The sequence below is a fragment of the Rana temporaria genome, chromosome 2 (genome assembly GCF_905171775.1).
Source record: "Rana temporaria chromosome 2, aRanTem1.1, whole genome shotgun sequence".
In the NCBI taxonomy this organism is placed as follows: Eukaryota; Metazoa; Chordata; class Amphibia; order Anura; family Ranidae; genus Rana; species Rana temporaria.
In genome coordinates this window covers 239,649,166-239,671,365 of record NC_053490.1, presented here as the reverse complement: position 1 = coordinate 239,671,365, position 22,200 = coordinate 239,649,166, and the positions used below count along the sequence as shown (strand labels likewise).

At 45.2% G+C, this 22,200-nt stretch overlaps 1 protein-coding gene across 4 annotated transcripts in view; it reads left to right on the top strand.

Annotated features, from left to right (window-relative positions):
* Positions 1–22,200, top strand: part of AKAP1 (A-kinase anchoring protein 1) — an 81,999-nt gene that overhangs the window by 26,777 nt on the left and 33,022 nt on the right. For 3 of the 4 annotated variants that reach the window (XM_040336661.1, XM_040336662.1, XM_040336663.1), the window contains exons 2-5: positions 3,934–6,053; positions 8,036–8,152; positions 16,598–16,725; positions 17,626–17,752. In XM_040336661.1, coding sequence (XP_040192595.1) covers positions 3,956–6,053; positions 8,036–8,152; positions 16,598–16,725; positions 17,626–17,752 — 2,470 coding nt within the window. In that variant the 5' untranslated portion in view covers positions 3,934–3,955. The remainder of the gene's footprint in view (positions 1–3,933; positions 6,054–8,035; positions 8,153–16,597; positions 16,726–17,625; positions 17,753–22,200) is intronic. The other variant, XM_040336664.1, reaches the window with a different exon arrangement.

The following is a 22,200-nucleotide window of genomic DNA, read 5'->3' as shown; positions in this document are numbered from 1 at the left end:
CATATGCGCTTGTTTACATATGCGCTTCTGCGCACAAGCTCGTCGGGACGGGGTGCGTTTTCTGGCTCCTAACTTTTTTAGCTGGCTCCTAGATTCCAAGCAAATTTGTCAAACCCTGGCTCTGCACTGTCTGTCACAATTCTGGTGCAGGGAGGTGAGGTTGTACCACGAGCGCTGTTCAAACATACAGACCTACACAGACCGAGATGTGCTCTGTCATCCTAATGATCTGTAACTCTCCCCACTCTGCACTGATGTCACAGAGTTAGTGGGAGAGCTGAGGTTGCCAGCATATACCCCTCCACTGTACCATTAAACACAATCACACATTTGGGCCATCAAATGCATCCACTGTGCCCGTAAAAGACCGATGCATTGTGCTGTGTCGGGCCGATGCAGTGTGCTGTGCCGGGGGCCGATGCGTGATGCAGGGTGCTGTGCCAGGGCCAATGCGGGGGGCCGATGCGGGTTGCTATGCCGGGGGCCGATGCGTGGTGCAGGGGCTGATGCGGGGGGCCGATGCGTGGTGTCGGGGGCAGATGCGGGGTTGCCCGGGCCGATGCAGTGTGCTGTGCCGGGGTCGATGCAGGACAGGGATGGTGGGAACCCCTCATAATGAGCACTGCAGGAGTACAGCCACAGGAAGTCAGTGCAGGGATGGTGGGAACCCCTCATGAAGGGTTCCCACCATCCCTGTTCTGTGCTGACTTCCTGTGGCTGTACTCCTGCTGTGCTCATTATGAGCGTACGAATCCGAAGTGAGTTTCGGGCACAAAATACGAAATGACGGCTAATGCGAAACAGAACTAAACAAAATTAATTTGACAGTGCACATGTCTAGTATATGTATACACACACTACATATATAACAAGATATAGAACTGTGTGTGTGTGTGTGTGTGTGTGTGTGTGTGTATATGTATGTGTGTGTGTTTCTATCTATCTCTGCACAGGAACAAATTATTTACTGGTTCCTGGAAGGGGGAGGAGAGGTTTGCATAGATAAGGGGCGGCAACTTCCTCTGACACTCCCGTTGCTATTGAAACCTGATCTGAAACCTATTACACTGCTTGTGCAGCACTGAGCGTGTGCGAGATCTGCATGGCTGAAATCCAGGAAGTCATACAGTCTGGCTTCATGATGCCCACACAATTTTATAAAGTATCTAAATACTGTAACAACCTAACAAAACGGACCTTAGTTTACAGACTAACTTTACTAGACTACATTAAGCTTGTGTAGTACAGGGGTATTTATATTTAAAGTGAAATTGTGGCCGGAACTCCGCTTTAACTCTAGGGGCAATCGGGGTTAAAACCTTTATTAGAAAATATATGGGGTTACCTGACGCTATAAAAACCTGGCGGAGAACCTAAAAAAAATAACTGGCTACCTAGCGACAGCGATCAGAAAAAGTATTGCTTGGTGACACTGGCGATAGGGGATGAAAGGGTTAACTGATCGGACAAATTGTTAGTTTTTCTTCATAAATTTTGGCCAAAATTTATACTGCTACATATCTTTGGTAAAAATAATCAAAAGTGGTGTATATTTGGTCTTTGTGAAAGTTGGTCCACAAGCTATGGTGCCAATCTCTGAAAATTGATCACACCTGAAGTACCGACGGCCTATCATTTCTTGAGACCCTAACATGCCAATAAAGTACAAATACCCTCTAAATGACCCATTTGTGGAAAGTAGACATTTCAAGGTATTTAGAAAGAGGTTTTTGAAGCTGTAATTTTTTTCCCACAATTCTTTGCAAAATCAAGTGTTTTTTTGTTTCACAAAATTGTCATCAGGTTATTTCTCACACACGGCATATGCATACAACAAATTACACCCCAAAATACATTCTGCTGCTCCTCAGGAGTGTGTTGATCCCACATGTGAGACTTTTACACAGCGTGGCCACATAGAGGTCCAACATGCAGGGAGCACCAGCAGGCGTTCTAGGGGCATAAATTTCATGTCTAATTTGACCTGCTCTATTACACTTTGAGGCCCTGTAGTGACATGGATGCGAACTGATGTGGCATGAATGTGGATGGCTGGGTATGACCGAGTATTGCATAGGATGGATGATGTATTGCAGAGTATGGATGAGGCTGGTATGGGCACTGCGCAGCGCTGTGGGCTGGATCTGTAGTGTACTGGTGCAAATGATCTCTCCCCCCTCCTCACACTGTACCGATCGGTACAGAGAGGAACTGGACGTGACGCTGCTTTGTTGTTGTGATCACTCCGTCATTTGACAGAGCGATCACGTGGTAAATGGCCGCTATCAGCATGCTTGCTCTGTAGCAGCTATTTTCCCTACTTGTTTTAACATTGCAAAATATAAATCCAAGAATTATGGATTTTGCTGTATATAGTTCATATTTTATTAGTTTCATAGAGATGTTTTTACTACCTAGTTGCTTAAACATGCATTAAAAGAAATTTAAAAATGGCATTTGTTTTTCAAGGTTTTTACTGTTTACTGCTAAAGTCAGAATAAATGTCACTTTTGCCAGGTAGACACCTGACTTCAGCATTTGATTTAAAATAAATAAGGTCAATATTTTAACACTTTGAAATGGAAGATGCTTTTCACAAGCTTTATTCTCCCTTTTTCATGCTCAAATGTTACACTTGCTTTGTTCAAAATGGCATGTACTCCTCTTCTCGCCTGCTGACACGCCTGGCCCCTCCCTCCTGCCAAGTGCCCCCACAGCAAGCAGCTTGCTATTGGGGCACCCGAGCCAAGCCACAGCTCTGTCTCCATTTCTGATCTTTATATAAATAAACTTCTGCCTTTTAGAACCACTTTAAGGAAAGCGGAATGAATGCTTTCTCTTGGCAACAAATTTGATTCCTGTACACCAGGGATATGCAATTAGCGGACCTCCAGCTGTTGCAGAACTACAAGTCCCATGATGCATAGCAAGACACCCAGAGGCGAAGGCATGATGGGACTTGTAGTTTGGCAACAGCTGGAGGTCCGCTAATTGCATATCCCTGCTGTACACTAAGACCCCTATCACACTGGGGCGCTAAAAATAGCGCCAGCAAATCGCCCTGAAACAGCTGCGGCTGTCTCTCTCTGGGCTTTCACACTGGAGCAGTGCGCTAGCAGCATCTTTGGAGCGGTGTATTTACCGCTCCTGCCCATTGAAATTAATGGGCACTGCGGCTATACCGCCGGCAAAGCGCCTCCAGGGGTGCTTTGCGGGTGTTTTTAATCCTTTTCCGGCTGGTAGTGGGGGTTAAGTGCCCCGCTAGCAGCCTGAAAACTGTGGGACAGCACCGCTAAAAATAGTGGCGCTTTACTGCCGAAGCACCCACCGCCCCAGTGTGAAAGGGGCCCAAGTGTCATTTACCACTGTGATTTTTTAGTTTTCATTAAGACACCACAGAGTAGAAGGGAGAGAACAGAAAATGGGTACAATTTCTGAAAATATGGGATACTAAACTGTCGGCACAGTACAACCTATTCAGTTTTTTAACATCAAAATGAACAGCATAACATGTGCATAGAAATTGTGTGTGTGTGTGTGTGTGTGTGTGTGTGTGTGTGTGTGTGTGTATATGCTCTCCCTCATTGAGAGCTAGAGGAGGAGAAATGGCATCACAATGGTTTTACCAGAGAATGGCTGTGCACGGAAGGTGTGTTGGCTCAAGTCTGATCATTGGAGGACAGCAGGCTGAGTTCTCGGCACAGCTATACAATTGACAATTGCCTAGTGTGGCCAGTTTTCTTCTTCTTCCTTTTTTTTTTTTTTTTTTTTTAAATAGGAAAGGGGAGTGACTGGCAAGAACACAAGGGATTTCACACAAAGGAAGCAATACAAAGAGGGGCATGCACATATCAGGAATATGAAATGTTGAGTTTAATGACCAGCAAAAATGTTGGCTACATTGACTTTTTTCTTTTTGTTCTTCTTCCTCAGGTATCTGAGAGCACTTTAAAAGATGGGTCTACATGTGCGCACCATAACACCCTATGCCCTACCTGGAGTGCTGGCACTCCTTGCCTGTTGGTGGTTCTTCTCACGAAAGAAAGACAAATGCAGTAGAAAACCTGATCAGATACCAGCTTGTGTGGGTAAGGTCGAGACAGATGTCGTGGAAGAAAATCACAGCACTTCTGGGGCTAAACTTGTGCAGATGGACAAAGAGGAGGAGACTGTATTGGAAGAAGATGGCACATGCACCTTGTCTTTGGGTGCACAGGAGCCTTTGCACATAATTCAGTCTTGCTGCAGAGTTGAGGGGGACTTGGCGAAAGAATCCCACTTACAAACTGTAAAAGTGGGCATCTCACAGGAATTTGCTAATCAGGAAGTTGTTGAAAGTGAAATCCCTGACAGCTTCAGGGCAAATGAAGTGACTGAAGTCCAGAAAGTAGGGGTTTGCACATCTTCAGTTCTCAGTCAGTTGCTTGATGGAAATAAAGCTGAAAAACTTAATTCTGACACTGCGCTAAATGATGTAGAACAAGTGTGTCCAATATCCAATGATCCTTGTGAATGTAGTCAGGCAGGTGATCATGAGTTTCCCTTAATTGATGATCAGCAGAGCCAGGTCATTGAGGAATCTGAATTGCAAGAAATATGCACCCAGACAGAAGCTATTTGTGCCTCTGTGAATTATTTGCCTGTTAAAGAGCAGTGTGTTAATTTTTATGTTAATGAAATGAAAGCAGTAAATACAATGTCACCCCTACCACAGGCAGGATCTGTAGAGAGGGGTTTAGTGTCCACCGAAGTAGAAAAAATTGGTTTTGAATCTTCAGAATTAATAGTACCAGCATGTCATGATCAGAATAGAATTCAGGAAATCACCTGTGATGCCTTAAATTGGCAGAGTGACGACGTCTGTGACCTTGAATCTGGAAAACCACGCTCTCACAGTGAGGATATTGCACAGTCTGATATAACCAGTGCACTTTCTGTCCAAGACCTAGATACACAGCCCTCTGTGGCTGAAACACCGTTGGATGATGCAGGAAGCCATGTAGTACAGTGCTGCGAGTCCATACATGATGAAATCGAATTAGAATATAAAGGTAATGTCACACTCTGTGAAACCCAGTCTTTAGAAAGTGTTCTGTCAGAGCAAGTAATGCAGGATAATACTTTGGATTTGACTACCAAGATTCCTCTGGAAGCAAAAGCTATTTTTCAAAGTGTAGAATCTGTAATAGCAGGTGAGCCCTCTGAAAGTTGTGAAAACTCCATCACTGAAGTGGTCAGAGAGGCTAATTGTACCAATTTAATGGATGCTTTTTCCAAATGTCTTGAAAGGAATGAAGAATATGAGAATTTGTGTCCAATAGTTGATGGTTTCAAAGACACAAATACTAAAACATTTTTGGGAGACTATGAGGCAAAGATAGTCGAACAACTAGCCATTAACATAATTTCAAAAGTGATTGTAGCTGCTAGACAAGAAATTTTGTCTAGCTCAGTTAATGATGTGTCCGATAGCAGTTGTCAAGTTCTTGGTGAGAAAAGGGATGTGCGAACAAGTGATGCACAGAGTAAGCAGTTGGTTCAAGAAAGTGACGAGGTTTCTGCAAACCTTACCTTGGGTTTAATAGATTTTGACCATACTTCTGAGTCTGAACTATCACAAAGTAAGAAACTTGGAAATACAGAATTGACAAGTAATTTCTGTCTAGAGCACCAAAGGGAAGAAAAACCACCTAATACATCGGTTTATCAGAGGTCATCTGAGTCAGACTTTAGTCCAGTTCATAGAAGAACAGATTTTTTTGAGTGTCACCATGCCTTGGAGGATTCCAGTCTTGTGTTTACATGCGAAGAAGGCATCAACATGGATGATCCATTGCAAAGCACAGTGTTGTCAGCTCTTGGTATTGGTTATGACTCGCTGAGTTCTTCAGGGATTGAGCTATCGAGGGAAACCTTTGTGTCTATTGAAAAACCAAAGAAGGTTATGTGTGGAGAAAATGAGCGCTACAGTAATGGAGATGTAAAGAGAGGTTCGCCAGACATAAACAGTGAAGGACCCTTGACTGCTGAGTCAGAGGCAGATCATTCAGGAGGTGAGATTTGTTCATCACCATTTCCTAGTTTTTAATTTGTGAAATGTTTTAAATATCCAATAAAAATGAATATGGCTTTGTGCTAGCCTTTTCAGAAACGCCTAGTCAGTGGGCCAAAATGTAGTATGGGTTTATTCTTTTTAGAAGAGAATGTGTACCAGCTATGTGCATACCGCACTAAAGATACTCTAGTTAAAGAGAACCTGTACTGCAAAAATACAGTAACTGCAATTGCTGAGCTTCTAAAAATGCTAGTTGCCTTGCAGTGATGACAATTGACTTTATTACTTTCCCAGTAACTGACTTAAATGTTGCTAGTACTCGGAACTCCCTATCCTGTATACATGTTCTGGGTCTGTGACTTGGTTTTTTTTTAAACTGTTTGACAGCAGGCAACTATCATAGAAAACGGCAGTGTCAGTCCCCATGTTTCTCTATACACTGGTTTCCTTTAGACAGCTTGCTGCTTTGATTTTTTTCTTGATTGTCTATTGAGGAACACAGCTTAATGGATAATAAGCAACCTAGGGATTCACTGCTGCATACAAGATAACTTGACACCAGACACGTAGAAACTGTGGTGAAGCTAGACATTCTTTCACCTGGGACAAAGACTTGGTTTGGTGCCCCCGCTTTTTCCCTGAAGAGGACAGTCAGTAAGACAGTGGATGGTGTTGGTAGATTTTTATTTTTTCCAATTTGCCCTGTTGGGGGGGGGGGGGGGGGCATGGAACGGAACTATCGGCTCTGTGCTGAGCAGCTTCCTGTTCATTCACAAACCGAAGCATCAGAAATGATTTCCGATGCTTCAGTTGTGAATGCACGCGAGTGACCAGGGGTTCAGTTCACTTGGGGCTCAGTGGTGGCAAACTGGGGGAACTGCCAGTCAGTGGGGGAGGGGCACTGGTGCTCAATACCTGGCTGCTTGATCATCTGAAATCTTGTAGACCAGTGGTTCTCAAGCTTAGTCTTTAAGGACTCCCAACAGGCCATGTCTTGGGAAATTCTTAGATAAAATAGCTGTTTAAAATACCAAGCTATTGACTCTGATTTAAAGCACCTGTGCAAGATGAAGGAAACGCCTGCAAATGTGGTCCATTGCGGGTACTTGAGGACTGAGTTTGAGAACCACTGCTGTAGATGAATCATCCCCCTCTGTTTTCTGCTGACCTTTCTCCAGACATATGCAGTGGTATGCCCTGACATATCTGGAAGGATGCTGGGGATGCCAGTGCAGTGATTGCTCAGGCGATCACTGCTGCCACTTGTAAGCGAGGGGCAGAAAGAGACTTCTACGTGCTTCTCTGCCAGGCTTTGATGACCCATCTAATACAGAGTCCAGCAGAGAAGCCAGTGGTGGAATTATTCCTTTGCTGCTCTTTGATCACTTAGATGAGTTGTCAATGCACTGCCATCCCTCCTAGAGGTCCCAGCCAGATTTCTGATACCTTTGCAACTTCGCATTGGGAGGAGAGCTGCCACCAACAAGAGTTGTCTGGGGCAGGTTCTAAACCCCCCCCCCTAGTTTTGGGTCTGCATAGAAACTAAAGGCCAGCCCCCTACAGTCTATAAGCGCCTTCCTTCCTCCCTGCCTGCTTATTTGTGTTTTTTTTTTTGTTTTTTTTCAGAACAAATGTCTTCCTTTTTTCTGCTCTATTTTTTTTACGAATTAGAAGAGATTTTTTTCTACTATAAATAAAGTGTTGGGGATTGAATGCGTGTTTTCCCTGTTCATTATGTTTTCTGGTGCTTTGTTTACGACCGTACTGTGGTTGTATTCTGTCAGGTTTCAAGTTGACAAAGGTTGTCCTATCTGGACAGGCCAGTATATCTGCAGGCTCCATGTGGGTTATCCAGATTTAAAGCTGTGGCTGAACTGACCATCTCCAAAGACTTGCTTGATCGTTTTTTTTATTTTATCTGAGACAGTTTTTGCATGGGCTTTTGGAGAAGGAATTAAAGATCTGCATGCCTTTCTATAGGTTATTTGTGCAAGCTGGACATGGACTGCATGTGTGACCTTGTAACGCCCACCCTTCATGGGAGACATTCTTTTGAGTTCTTCACAGGTTGTATTCCTTTTAAAGGTACATTGGGGGGTAAGTACTCGATGCAAAGTTGATCAACCGTACAAGTCTTCACCTAATTCTGCAAAATGTTTGTTATTTGTCCCCCCCCCAATTCCCTCATGCTCAGGGGATTCTTGACATCTGATGCAACACATGGGGTTCCAGGCCTGCAGATGAGTCTGCCACTGCATGAAGGTCTGCCCTCACCAGTTCCTCAGAGGTAGATCTCAAATGCCTTCATTGGTGCTCAAGTTTTGGGTAGAATGTATTCAGTTGATTACCTCCCTTCAACAGACCTCCTTGGCATCCCTAGACTTAAAGTAGTGAGCTCTTTTTTTTTTTTTCATATATATATATATATATATATGTATTTGAACACCCTGCTATTTTGCAAGTTCTCCCACTTGGAAATCATGGAGGGGTCTGAAATTGTCATCGTAGGTGCATGTCCACTGTGAGAGACATAATCAAAAAAAAAAATCCAGAAATCACAATTTATGATTTTTTAACTATTTATTTGTATGATACAGCTGCAAATAAGTATTTGAACACCTGTCTATCAGCTAGAATTCTGACCCTCAAAGACCTGTTAGTCTGCCTTTAAAATGTCCACCTCCACTCCATTTATTATCCTAAATTAGATGCACCTGTTTGAGGTCATTAGCTGCATAAAGACACCTGTCCACCCCATACAATCAGTAAGAATCGAACTACTAACATGGCCAAGACCAAAGAGCTGTCCAAAGACACTAGAGACAAAATTGTACACCTCCACAAGGCTGGAAAGGGCTACGGGGAAATTGCCAAGCAGCTTGGTGAAAAAAGGTCCACTGTTGGAGCAATCATTAGAAAATGGAAGAAGCTAAACATGACTGTCAATCTCCCTCGGACTGGGGCTCCATGCAAAATCTCACCTCGTGGGGTCTCAATGATCCTAAGAAAAATGAGAAATCAGCCCAGGACTACACGGGAGGAGCTGGTCAATGACCTGAAAAGAGCTGGGACCACCGTTTCCAAGGTTACTGTCGGTAATACACTAAGACGTCATGGTTTGAAATCATGCATGGCACGGAAGGTTCCCCTGCTTAAACCAGCACATGTCAAGGCCCGTCTTAAGTTTGCCAATGACCATTTGGATGATCCAGAGGAGTCATGGGAGAAAGTCATGTGGTCAGATGAGACCAAAATAGAACTTTTTGGTCATAATTCCACTAACCGTGTTTTGGAGGAAGAAGAATGATGAGTACCATCCCAAGAACACCATCCCTACTGTGAAGCATGGGGGTGGTAGCATCATGCTTTGGGGGTGTTTTTCTGCACATGGGACAGGGCGACTGCACTGTATTAAGGAGAGGATGACCGGGGCCATGTATTGCGAGATTTTGGGCAACAACCTCCTTCCCTCAGTTAGAGCTTTGAAAGATGGGTCGAGGCTGGGTCTTCCAACATGACAATGACCCGAAGCACACAGCCAGGATAACCAAGGAGTGGCTCTGTAAGAAGCATATCAAGGTTCTGGCGTGGCCTAGCCAGTCTCCAGACCTAAACCCAATAGAGAATCTTTGGAGGGAGCTCAAACTCCGTGTTTCTCAGTGACAGCCCAGAAACCTGACTGATCTAAAGAAGATCTGTGTGGAGGAGTGGGCCAAAATCCCTCCTCCAGTGTGTGCAAACCTGGTGAAAAACTACAAGAAACGTTTGACCTCTGTAATTGCAAACAAAGGCTACTGTACCAAATATTAACATTGATTTTCTCAGGTGTTCAAATACTTATTTGCAGCTGTATCATACAAATAGTTAAAAAAATCATACATTGTGATTTCTGTATTTTTTTTGGGGGGGGTTATGTCTCTCACAGTGGACATGCACCTACGATAACAATTTCAGACCCCTCCATGATTTCCAAGTGGGAGAACTTGCAAAATAGCAGGGTGTTCAAATACTTATTTTCCTCACTGTATATTCTGGGTCCTTCAGCTTGGATGTAGTCATTGTATACTTGGAGGATTTTCTTCTTCAAGAACAGGTCCCTCAGGGTTTGGGCTTGAGTGTCAATCATGAAGCGGATTTTTGCATAAACTTTGCAAAGCAATCGGATTCTGTCACAGAAAATTGCAGAGCCAGGTTTGGCAAATGCAATCCCAATGTGGAGCTGCATGCTGTAATTTATGGTTTATGGACAGCCTCCTGAAATATGTTGCTCTTCCCACCAGGGCAGGAAACACTGCCAGATAAAGAGGTCCTCCAGGCCTTCACCTCAGTTTGTTTCCTTTATCTGGAGGTGACATTTTGCTTGGAAGCTGGTGGGAATCTCCCTTCCGGATGCTGGGTAAAGCTGTATAAGCGTTCCATCCTCCATTATTTTTATTTATTTTTTCCCTTGTTTTTACTTGCTGTGATTGTAGCCGTATTGGTGCAATTGTGACAGAGAAAATTGAGTACTGTCTGTGATACTTCTTTTATTTGCACTAACATAATTTTTCAGGACAAGCTTTCAGGGTATGTCCCCTTGAAGGTGTACTGCTTGGACCTTGAAGGGGACATACCCCGAAAGCTTATCCTGAAATGTTATGATTGTGCAAAATAAAAAAGGTATCGGACAGTACAAAATGTTCCTTGTTTTTGAATGCTGAAGTCTTCAAAGACCTACAATACAGCTATTACGAGCATGTGTGCAGTCTGCTCAGCAAAGCTAGGTTCATCCTGTTCTAAACAGTTCTTTCATTCCTGCGTAGGTTGTCTTTCTGAATTGGGCATCTACCTTCGCTTTGGTTAAATAGGAACTTTCCGGACCTTCCATATTTTTGTGATTTAATTTTTATTACTTTTTTTTTTTTTTTTTTCTCTGACACCACTGGTTGTTTTTGGCTATCCATGTCTTGCCTGGAACAAATGTCCATCCCTGAACACTTTTATGTCAAAAATAAATCATATCGTGGTTTTGAAGATTCTTCTTAAAGGGGTTGTAAAGACAAAAATATTTTCCTCTTAAATTAAAGTCTGACAGTAGTTGATAAAGTAAAATAATGTTTTGCATTATAACTAGTTTGATACCTGGTTGAAATCGAGGTGTTTTATTCACCTCCAGCACTCCTGAATCATTATTCTCACTGACTTCCTGGTTTGCGGTGCGCATTCTTTCTTGCTACATCACAGCCTAATGGGAACTACAGTTTCCATTAGGCTTGGCCTCCATGCCTGTGAGGGATAAGAGAGCATCTTCACGCAGGGCTGTAGCCATAGGGAGGGGGTGAGCATATTCTGCTTTCCACCATGCAAAACGGCTCAGATGCTGGTGGAAAGCAAGAAGTGGAGTGACAGGAAATGGCATTTTCAAACCAGGATTACTGTATTTTGGAGGTCAAAAGGAAAAAACGAGGTAAGTGATATTTAAATGCTCTAGCTTACAGCAATCAATTGATCTAATAAAAAACAAACCTTTAGTGTTCCTTTAAGCAAGCATGGGTTTCTGTGTCCAAGTTCTCAGGTGTGCCTGAGCCTGTGTAGCCAGAAATGTGGAATTCTGGCTCTTGGGTACAGTTGGATTTGTTGTCGGCATTCAGTCCTAGAGATCAAAACCAAAGTGAGGTGCAGCAACTCAAACCAATAGTTCCCAGGCTAGAGCTAATACATCACTGTGCCAGACTAGCAGACTTCATCTGCTTTTATATAGACATCCAAACCATGATAAGTCGGCAGCAAAGTGAAAGTAAAAATTCTTCATCTTTGATGCAAGGAGTAAAAGTGTTCCATGAAACATCCAACACTGATGCATTTCAGTCTATGGAGAACTTATTCATAGCTAGTTAAACAGAGATCAGTTATTGGAGTCTCTCCCTATGTTCAAAGCAGTGGGATTTATTGCAAATGTGCTGGGAGAATCAGTTAATGTGGATGTAAACCCTCCATACACCCAGTGAAGTCAACAGCCTCAGATGATACACAGGGATGAACCAAATCTCCCTACATATGTTTTATATGTATATCTGCTGTCTTCACATTTATATACTGTTTAATAAAGTGTTTTTTTTGTTTTGTTTTTTTCTCTTCCTGGTTAACAGAGTGTAATGTCGGGGTGTTTCATCACATTCAGCTACCCATCACATTTGGCTACGGAAGTGACGTTGCGCTGAGAAATTTCGCACTGCGCATGCGTGATGGGTTACAAAAGTTTTGCGACAATACGGAGCATTGAAACCGAAGTGACAATACATACAATACAAACACTGCGCTATGCATTCCAACACTAATGGTTCCCTAGCAATAATCTTGCACGGTACAGCTGCAGCCGAATTTAAATTATGTAAAATCAACAGCATTTTCATGTTTGTTGTTGCTTCCATCACACTATATGATGGCTTTAGTGTGCTGTTTTGTCATAAAAGTGTTGGAACGCATATGGCGGTGTCGCGCATGCTACTCCAGCAGGTAGCCAAATGTGATGGGTCGCCATATGTGACGAAACACTGGCATACAGCCAAGATGGCTAAAATTGCTGATTGGAAGAAAGGCAGACGCCCCCTCTCATCATAGGCAGAGACTTTCAGAGCCGTTTTGTAATGGCAGCTGATCTCTGCTACTCTATTTTAGCAACCTCCTCCGACAAAAGATTCAGGCTGCTTTTGTCTAAAAAGTCAGAATTTGTCAGGAGTTCTAAGGCTTATAACGGAGGAACCGTTCAGAAGAGAGCTGTAAGACTTGGCTCATTGAAAAGAGATGACAAAATACTGCAGATATGTGCCCAGCTCAAATTTCATGAATCAAGTTACTCTGCTTCTAAGTTGTGCATCTCACCTTTTACTGGGGACTCAGTTTTTGGTCAACCGATTCAGACTTTAATAAAAAAAAAACGTATTTGTGGCCAAAGGATCAAGACCACAAGGAAGTCGGGCTGAAAATGCACTGGTCGGGATGCGGGGCTGGAGGAAATTCCTCCCTCTCAAAATGGTTTTAGAGAAGGCGGTACAGGTTATAATTTAACTTTAATTCTCAGGGTGTTTAATGACAATCCCACCCTCCATCCAGCCCAATGCAGCCTCTCAACCCCTCTGTCATGTTTTTAGGTTTACTTTAACAACTTCAGCCCTGGAAGGATTTGCCCCCTTAATGAGACCAGGCCCTTGTATGTTAATAGGCATTGCTTTAACTGACAATTGCACAGACATGCAGCGCTGATAACCCCCGCCCCTCTTTTGGTGGCATTTGATCACCCGCAGTTTTTATTTTTTGCGATTATAAACAAAGACCTTGAATTTTGAAAAAAATTATTACTTTTTACTTATAATATCCCCCCTGCTGCTCTGTTCCTGTTATCCGCATGAGAACTTCTGACAACCTCTCCTACACAGGAGATAAAAACAGCTTGGAAATTTGTGTTGTGGAGGGTGCTTAGATTAGCAGAGAGCTGGTCTATTCAGAGTGCAGCTCTGCAAGTTTATTTGTTGCTAGGCAGAAAGGCACACACCCCCACACCACATATTGTATGCCCAGACTCCCCTCTCACTGCTGAAATAGGAAGAAAGATTTGTACCATGATGTGCACTTTCTAAAGAATATAGAAAGGGAGAGGCTGCAGATATATACATGTAAAACTTTATGTAGGCAGATTTGTTTCTTCTGAGGCTGTTCACTTCACTGGGTATAGGAGAGGGTTTACATCAATTTTAAGGTTTGGTAGGCAAGCGGTGTTGGATTCATAACCACCTGCTTGACCTACGGTCACCATTATGCCTTCCCTTCCCAAAACTAAAACACATTCTGTTCCTTTCTGGTTCACCCTTTTTACTACAGTAAATTGAAGCTCTAGCTGTGGACAGACAAAATGTATACAACTCCAAAGAGGTTTGCGCAGAGGTAAAGGAGGCTTACCACAAAAAGTGCCTGTGATGTGTCTGGCTTTTTTCCTGCCTTAGAAAATGCCTTATGGCTACAGTTGAGTGATGTCCCCGTCTTTAACCACTTCCATACCAGGCACTGATGCAGCTTCCTGCCCAAGCCAATTTTCAGCTTTATGCGCTGTCGCACTTTGACAATTGCGCGGTCATCATGCTACGCTGTACCCAAACAATTTTTTTTATCATTTTGTTCCCACAAATAGAGCTTTCTTTTGGTGGTATTTGATCACCTCTGGGATTTTTTTTTTTTTTTTTTGTGCAATTTTTTTTCTGTTAATTTTTTTGTAAATAAGTACGTTTTTCTTTTTTAATTATGGGCACCGATGAGGTGGCACTGATGGACACTGATAGGCGGCGCTGGTATGCAGCACTGATGGGTGGCACAGATAGGTGGGCACTGAGGGGTGGCACTTTGTTTACAATTTTTCCAATCAGTGCCCATGTTGCCAGTCAGTGCCCATTTGTGGGCAACGATTGGCATCTATTGTGCATATTTTTTACATGGGTGGCCATGGGGGGTGTACCTGGCCATCCACATGTTTCCTCCAATACCTGGTGTTCCTGGCGGCTTCCCTGTGGTCTAGTGTGAGCAACCGAGGGGGGGCTGCGCTGATAAACAATCAACGTGAACCCCCCCCCCTGTCAGGAGAGCCGCCGATCGGCTCTCCTCTACGCGCGTCTATCACACGCGAGTGAGGAAGAGCCGATCAACGGCTCTTCCTGTTTACCATGTGATCAGCCGTGATTGGACACGGCTGATCACATGGTAAAGAGCCTCCGCCGGAGGCCCCTTGATGAGATAGGAAATGCAGGGTGTCAGACTGACACCCAGCACCACCGATCGCTGCGCGCCCCCACGGCATGAAATCTTGCAGGACGTCAATAGACGTCCAGTCAGGATTTCACAACCACTTCCCGGACATCAATTGTCCATTGACCGGGCGAGAAGTGGTTAAAGATCTTGAACAAGAGATTGGAGCCCCTGTTTTTAAATCTTCTTGTCCTGGCCATGCAACTGCCGGTGGTGTCTATGGTCGTTTGCCGAACTGGCAGTCTGGACCAAACGCTTGGCCTGCAACCCTGACTGGATCCTGAGGAGTTGCTCAGTAAGCCACAAATTGGAGCTCCTCCCTGTAGGCTTGCACTAATGTACAATAGATTTGCATGCAAAATTGGTCTATGCAGACTGTTTGGAATGACAATCCAGCCCAGTAAGAAAAAAACTAAGGCGCCCATGGCAAAGTCTGCCACTTGTGGGTTTCGGAAGTCTTGATTTCATCCTTGCCAGACCTCCACTCTTTCACTGCAATTCCTGAATGACCAAGCAACCTGAGGTGTCCTCATGCAAATGGGATTCCCCCACAGCAACGTCACTTTTTAGGAGTTGATTTTGCCAGTTCCCTTTTGAAAGTTTCAGGGCTTTATTTAACCACTTGCCGACCGGCTCATGGCGATATATGTCAGCAGAATGGCACCTCTGATCAAACCGTGGTACCTAGCTGTAGCAGGCGTGATCACTGCTGGCCACCTGCGATTGCAGGAGCCAGAGCCGGGGGGTTCTGCCGGGAGGAGACACAGATCCCACTAAGGAACAACGATCCTGGCTCCTCTAGTCGGTCCTATCCCCTCTATTTAGAAACACACCTAGGGAACACGGATAACCCCTTGATCACCCCCAAGCATCTGTATGTCGCAGTCCCGATAAAGATCGCTGCCGTTACTGGCAAAATTAAAGACATTTTTTACTATAATTTAACGCAAAGTTAATGCCACCAATAGAGCTCTTTTGGAGTTTGGTGGCATCATTTTTATTGGGGTACAATGTCGCTCGACCGCGCAATTGTCAGTTAAAGCGAAGCAGTGCCGTATCGCAAAAAATGGCTTGGTCAGGATGGGGGTAAAAATCCTTTCGGGGCTGAAGTTGCTAAACATAATTTAGTTTCAATGCCCAATAGCAACTTCCCCCTGCCTTAGCCTTTTAAGGGGGGGGGGGGGGATACATACATGCATGCATGCATACATACTTTTATTTCTTGCAGGCACAAATGTTCTGGTTAGAATCTACCCAATCCACGATGTCATTACTCTGGCAAGGAGAATTTTAAAGTACGGCATCTCCCCTTCTGAGCCCCGGTATAGCCGCCTCAGTGGTCCGGGGCTTAGAAATCCCATGTGGCAACGCCGACCAATTTAAAATGCTCCTAAACGTCCCTGATGGGGTAGGTTTTTAGGAGATTAAGCTCTAAGCATTCCTATGCCTCTGTGCTCAGAGCAGGAGATCGCCACCATGCGCCTCAGGGTTTGGGGGGAGGGGTGGGGTTGGATGAGGAGGGGGTCCTTTTAGATGGCTTGCTGCAACTGAGCAGGTGACGAGGGTGGGCTATAGCCTCTAAAGGGGGGGCCAGCCTTCAGTTTCTATGTACCTTTTCTATTATAGGCGGCAGTGTAACCCTAAATTGCTTGTTAAAAATCTGTGTCCCTCAAGTCTATGGTGCAATTTTAATTTCTATGTTGTGCTTGGGGAGGGGGGATGTTATTCGTTTTGACATACATTTTTTGCCTTTTGTGTTTTTTCATTTAGGATCGGATGTAAACAGCATGGACTCTGTGGATAGTGGTTGTGCTTTGGGAAATAGTGAGCAAAATATGAAGCAGAAATCTGATGCAAAAAAGGCTGATGTTGTCATCTGGGAGTTTGAAGTGCCAAAGGTAGTGTGTGTAACTTTTTTATGGTTGAGTGTTCTTTCCAGCTTGGTTGAATATCAGTCGGGATATTCAAAGATTTTCCACTCCACCAAACACATGTATAGCGTGTGTGTTTGTTGTTTTGTGTTTTGTTTTTTTTCCAGTTAAAGGGTTCACCCTTACAGAATAATTGTTAAAGGTGAACTAACACGAACGGATAGCAGACCCCTACGGTGTCTGCTGTTCTTGCTTCTGGGGTTGCTAAGCTGTCAGAAACCAGCTGCTGCAGTAGTTGAGGAATTTGAAATCTCACATCTTATCTGTCATCGCTTCCAGTGTGGACCAGATAGATTCTGAGATCACTGCGATAGTGCTGGCCAATCAATCCATTTGGTCTGTCCTAGTAGCAGTGACTGCAGAGAGGGTGTTTGTGTGTTTTTTTTTGGGGGGGGGGGGGGTTGTGGTTATAGCCCCCTTGCATGAAGGTGGGAAATGTTTTTTAGGAATCTATCACCCCCTCACCACCCTTTTTTCTTTAAAAACACAACTTACCTGAGCTCTTTCGATCCAGTGACGTGCCTGTCTGCAGCTCTTTTCTCCCCTTTCATCCTGGCCTCTCAGGCTTTGATGAGGCAGCAGGTGCCGTTGGCTTCCACTGCTGTCAGTCAAAGTCAGTGGCGGGCCAAGTCTATGGAGGAAGCCTGTCAGCAAGGCTCAGAGCAAGCCTACACAAGTGCCCCCCATAGAAAGCAGCCTCACTGGCGAGGGGAAACGGGGGCACCGGTGGGGGACCTCAGAAGAAGAGCTTTGTGGCTCCTCTGTACAATAGAATTGTACAGAGCAGGCAAGTATAAACCTGTTGATTTAATGTTTGTGTATTCAATTTATGCTAATTGTTCTTTTTTTTTTTTTTTTTTTGTCAAGTATTTGGTTGGTCGATTAATTGGGAAACAAGGCAGGTTTGTGAGTTTCTTGAAGCAGTCATCAGGTGCCAAAATATATATCTCTACTGTGCCTTACACACAGGATATTCAAATCTGTCATTTGGAAGGTGAGTGTTTTTAATTGTAGATACTAAATTTTGTTTCCTTGCAAAACTGTGCACTTGCTTAATTTTTCACTGAGATCTGTTGTGAAGGTCATCTTTTAGTTTTCAGCAGGCCCATCTGGGCAGAATCGCCCATTGGCTGAGGCTTCCCAAAAGTTGTTTCTTCTCCAGTAGGGGTTGCCCCTTTTATTCTGCATTGATATGTTATTCATTGAGAGTGGGTAACGCCATCAATTGGTTTAGTTATTTTCGCAGCAATTTAAGAAGGTTGGGAATTGCCAAGAGGCCGGCATAAAATTAATCTTGCTGGCAAATATACGAAGTACATTCAGGTATAACCTGGCTTTTTTTCACTACATTATTGCATCTATTGGCCTTCTGCACTGAGATATAAAACTAGAGCAGTTTTGACTTTGGGTTAAGGGGTGAATCATGTTGTTTGCTTTTAGGTAAAGTGTCATAATTGTAAAGACAAAGATGAATGTTGACTCTGAAACCATGTAAGGCCTTGATGTGTAGGTTATACTGTATATTGTTCATTTCCCTAACCCAAGCTAGTTGCATTTGGTGACTTGCCTGTATGCCTGAAATGGAGCATACACACAGTGCATAACCACATACAGCCGCGGCCATCTTTTTAACACAGGGCAAAAGGGGCAGTCAGGCCCCTTTCACACTGGGGCCAGGGGTGCAGTGGCGATAAAGCGCTGCTATTTTTAGCGGCGCTTTACTGTCGGAATTGCGGCGTTATTCAGGCGGTGCGGTTTTACCCCCTGCTAGCGGCAGAAAAAGGGTTAATACCGACCGCATTGCGCCTCTGCCAGAGGTATAGCCGCTGTTTACCACTCCTTTCCATTGAAAGCAATGGGAAACTCACCGCCCTTCACCATACTGCCTGCAGCTGGTTGATGCGTGAATTCAGCTTAGTCCAAGAAAATGTTTGCCCAGGGTCCAATCAATATTAAAGCCCTGCATTCAGCTTACTTCAACCATTAATATCGATTGGTGGCTATATGCAGCACCAGAAACTTCTGGGCACAGAAATACACTTGTGTATGCTGTACTGGAGAATGCATCCACGTGCTTGAGCCCTAAGGGTCTAACCCAGTGTTTCTCAATTCCAGTCCTCAGGCCCCCCCAACAGGTCAGGTTTTCAGGATTTCCCTCAGATGAAAAGGCTGTGGTGATTACTAAGGCAGTGAAACTGATCAAATCACCTGTGCAAAATAATGGAAATCCTGAAAACCTGACCTGTTGGGGGGGCCTGAGGACTGGAATTGAGAAACACTGGTCTAACCCAACGTGCTATTTTTAAGAATTCAATCTGTAGAGTGGTCATGCGCATTCTTCACTGCCTAGTGAGTTACTTACCTGGAACAAGCATTTATCCTGTGATGTTTCGGGACACGAATGTGCAACACATTTTGGCTTCTAATAAATACTGTGCTACCTTATTTGAATGCACCGTAAGTCAATATGAAATGTAAAGTGCTTAGAAGATATTTGAGTTGCAATAAACTAATACAAAACCATTTAATTGCAAAATGCTAATGTGTGCAGTGCTGTTCGTTGAAATTTTTTTTTTCTCTTATCGTCCATGGACGGACACAGCCTTCTCAAGTCTTGACAAGGGGGTTATGTTCCTGTTCATAGGAGAGGACTAGGCAGAACATGTTAGATATTTAAATACATGTTACTTTAACAGAGTTGAACAGCCCCGCCCAGGGGGTGGTCCCTCAGGACATAACCCTCCTCCATGCAGCCTTTTTGTTTTTTTTCTGCCTAGCAAAGGAGGACGTGGCTCCCTTTGGGCCCAGTGCCCAGAAGAAATTTTTCGTTTTTTATTTTCTTTAAGGTTCTATCTACTGCCGGCTGGGTGTCAGGCTGGATATATAGATCCTTGTAGTCTCCTCAGTCCGGCCAGCGAGCGTGAGCACACCATTGCTAAGAGCTGGGTCTGCCACGACATGCCCCATGACTCCTGGGGTGGCCGGTGGACTTTTTTGCTCCAGGGTCCACACATGACTGGGCTGTGGTGTTGTCTCACAGTGGACCGTGCCGACGGCTACTCAAACGCGGTTGTATGCCTGTCAGGAATGCGCCAGCGGGTCCTCGCATGGACGGGTAAGTACAGTCCTTCCTTCCTCGGGTGGTCGGTATGGCTGCGCATTCCTGGGGTTAGGGGATCCTCCCTTTCCCTGCTCTGTCATTTTTCCCTCTATTTCGCTGCTACCGGGGTGGACCTGTGGGGTGTCTGGTCCCATTTTTGTCTGTGGGGGTGTGCTTTGCCTTGGGAGGCACCCTTGTGGCCTTCTTATCCACATCGCTGTTTCGCTGCCATTTTTTTGCAGTCTATTTACATTGGGAAATCCCCATTGGTGGCCATTTTGTCGTGGCCGTGCTATGGCGCTGCTCGTTATTGCGGTCTGCCATCTTACTGTGGCCATGCCCAGTCATCTGAGGTGTCCGGTGGCCATTTTGTGTGGGGTTTTGGCCTCTAGTGTTGGCTTCTGAACGGCGCGCAGCACATATCTCCTCAGACTTTTTACCTCACAGCTTTACCTCAGTTTTTTCCTCACAGCACACGCTGTATACTGAAGGCGGGCAGCAGCACTGATTAGTCTCTTGCTGAGTTGGTGAGTCCCCTGGGTAACCCCCTGGTAAGCGCAGCCCAGAGGGTGGGCTTTTTCAGGTCTGACTAGGTCCCTGAGAGCTGTCTGTGGTTATGGAGTGAGTGTCTGGCCCTTCCTCCCCAAACATGCCTGAGGTGGCAGCTGGTGCCCCTGCAGTTCCCTTGGACACTTTGTCGGCGGTCCTGCAAACATTTGTTGCCAGGGTGGATGCGGCACACAGGCGTAAGGGGGGGGGTAAAAAGCGCCACCTCCCCGCCATCTCCTGGGGAATGCTCTGACTCAGACCCAGGCCTGACTTCTGCACAGGACCCTGGTTCTGGGTTGTCGTAGGATGTGGACCAGGACCTTCCTTGTGAGGAAGACTCCTCCCTTGGGTCAGGACAGGGCACTTGTCAGTGCGCTTATCAGTGCTGTAAGGGACTCCCTTAAGCTGGATAGTGCAGCTGAGGCATCCACTGAGGGTTCAGTCTTTTTTGGGTCCCACAAGTTGGACCGCTCTGAAGGTTTTTCCTTGTGTCTTTTTTTGACAAGTCCTTTGTGGTTCCTCAGCACCTAGCGGTCCGTTACCCTTTTAAGGACAGCCTGTTGAAACAATGGGCTTCTCCTCTGGTAGTTGACCCCCCCGGTTGCCCGGTTAAATAAGGTGACCACTCTCCCTATAGAAGGGACCCCTGCCTTCAAGGACCATACCGATAGGAGGTCCAAGGCGCTGACCCACTCCATGTTGGGGGTCTGCATTGCGGCCTATTGTGGTTGCCAACTTGGTGTCTCAGACACTTGCTGAATCGGCAAAGGTTTTGCACCAGATTATGGAGGCGCACCAGTTGCCTCCCAAATTTATTAATCTGGCCGACCAGTTGGTCCAGGGCCTTGTATATGTCTGTGATGCTACATTGTATGCAGCCCCCTTGATATCCAGAGCCTCTGTTTCGGCCGTGGTTTACGCCGCCTGATTTGGCTGAAATGCTGGTCTGCTGACCAAGCATCCAAAAAAGCCCTAGCAGATTTACCCTTCAAGGGTAGAAGGCTTTTTGGTACCTCGCCGGATGACATTATTAAAGATATCACTGGAGGTAAGGGCACTCTCCTCCCTCACCAAGGGGAAGGAGCCGTGCAGTAAGCCGGTCCTTCGTTTCCCATTCAGAAGAGGTATTTTCGTCAGTCAGGGTCCGCGGGTAAACCTTCCCAGGCCGATAAAGGCTCAACTGGGGGACAGAAACGTCCCCGGGTGCGTAAGCCGAACAAACCGGCATCCAAGCCCGCCACTGCATAAAGTTTTGCCTCCGCCCGACTCTTGGATGGGGGGACGGCTTTGCAGGTTCACAGCTCGGTGGACCTCCCTGCTCTCCCACCAGTGGATCTGTAAGGTGTTCTGTTCGGGGTACAAGATGGTTTCTTTCCTATCCTCCACACAGATTCTTTCCCTCCAGTCTCCTTCCGGCTCGTTGTCTGCCCTATTGGGGGCAGTGCAAGATTTGTTAAGTTGCAGGGTAATTTTACCCGTTCCGCAGAACGAGAGGTTTCAGGGATTTTATTCGAATCGGTTTGTGGTCCCGAAGGAGGACGGGGTCTGTCCAATCTTGGACCTCAAGGCCCTGAATGCCTTTTGTGAGAGTAAGGAAGTTCCGCATGGAATCCATATGCTCGGTGGTGGCTGCGCTTTATCCGGGGGACATCAAGGACGCTTGCTTGCATGTCATAATTTGCGCAAGTCACCAGAGGATTCTGCGCATTGCGTTGGGGGAAGACCACTATCAGTTTGTGGCCCTTCCTTTTTGGACTAGCGTCAGCACCAAGAGTTTTTCACCAAGGTGCTTG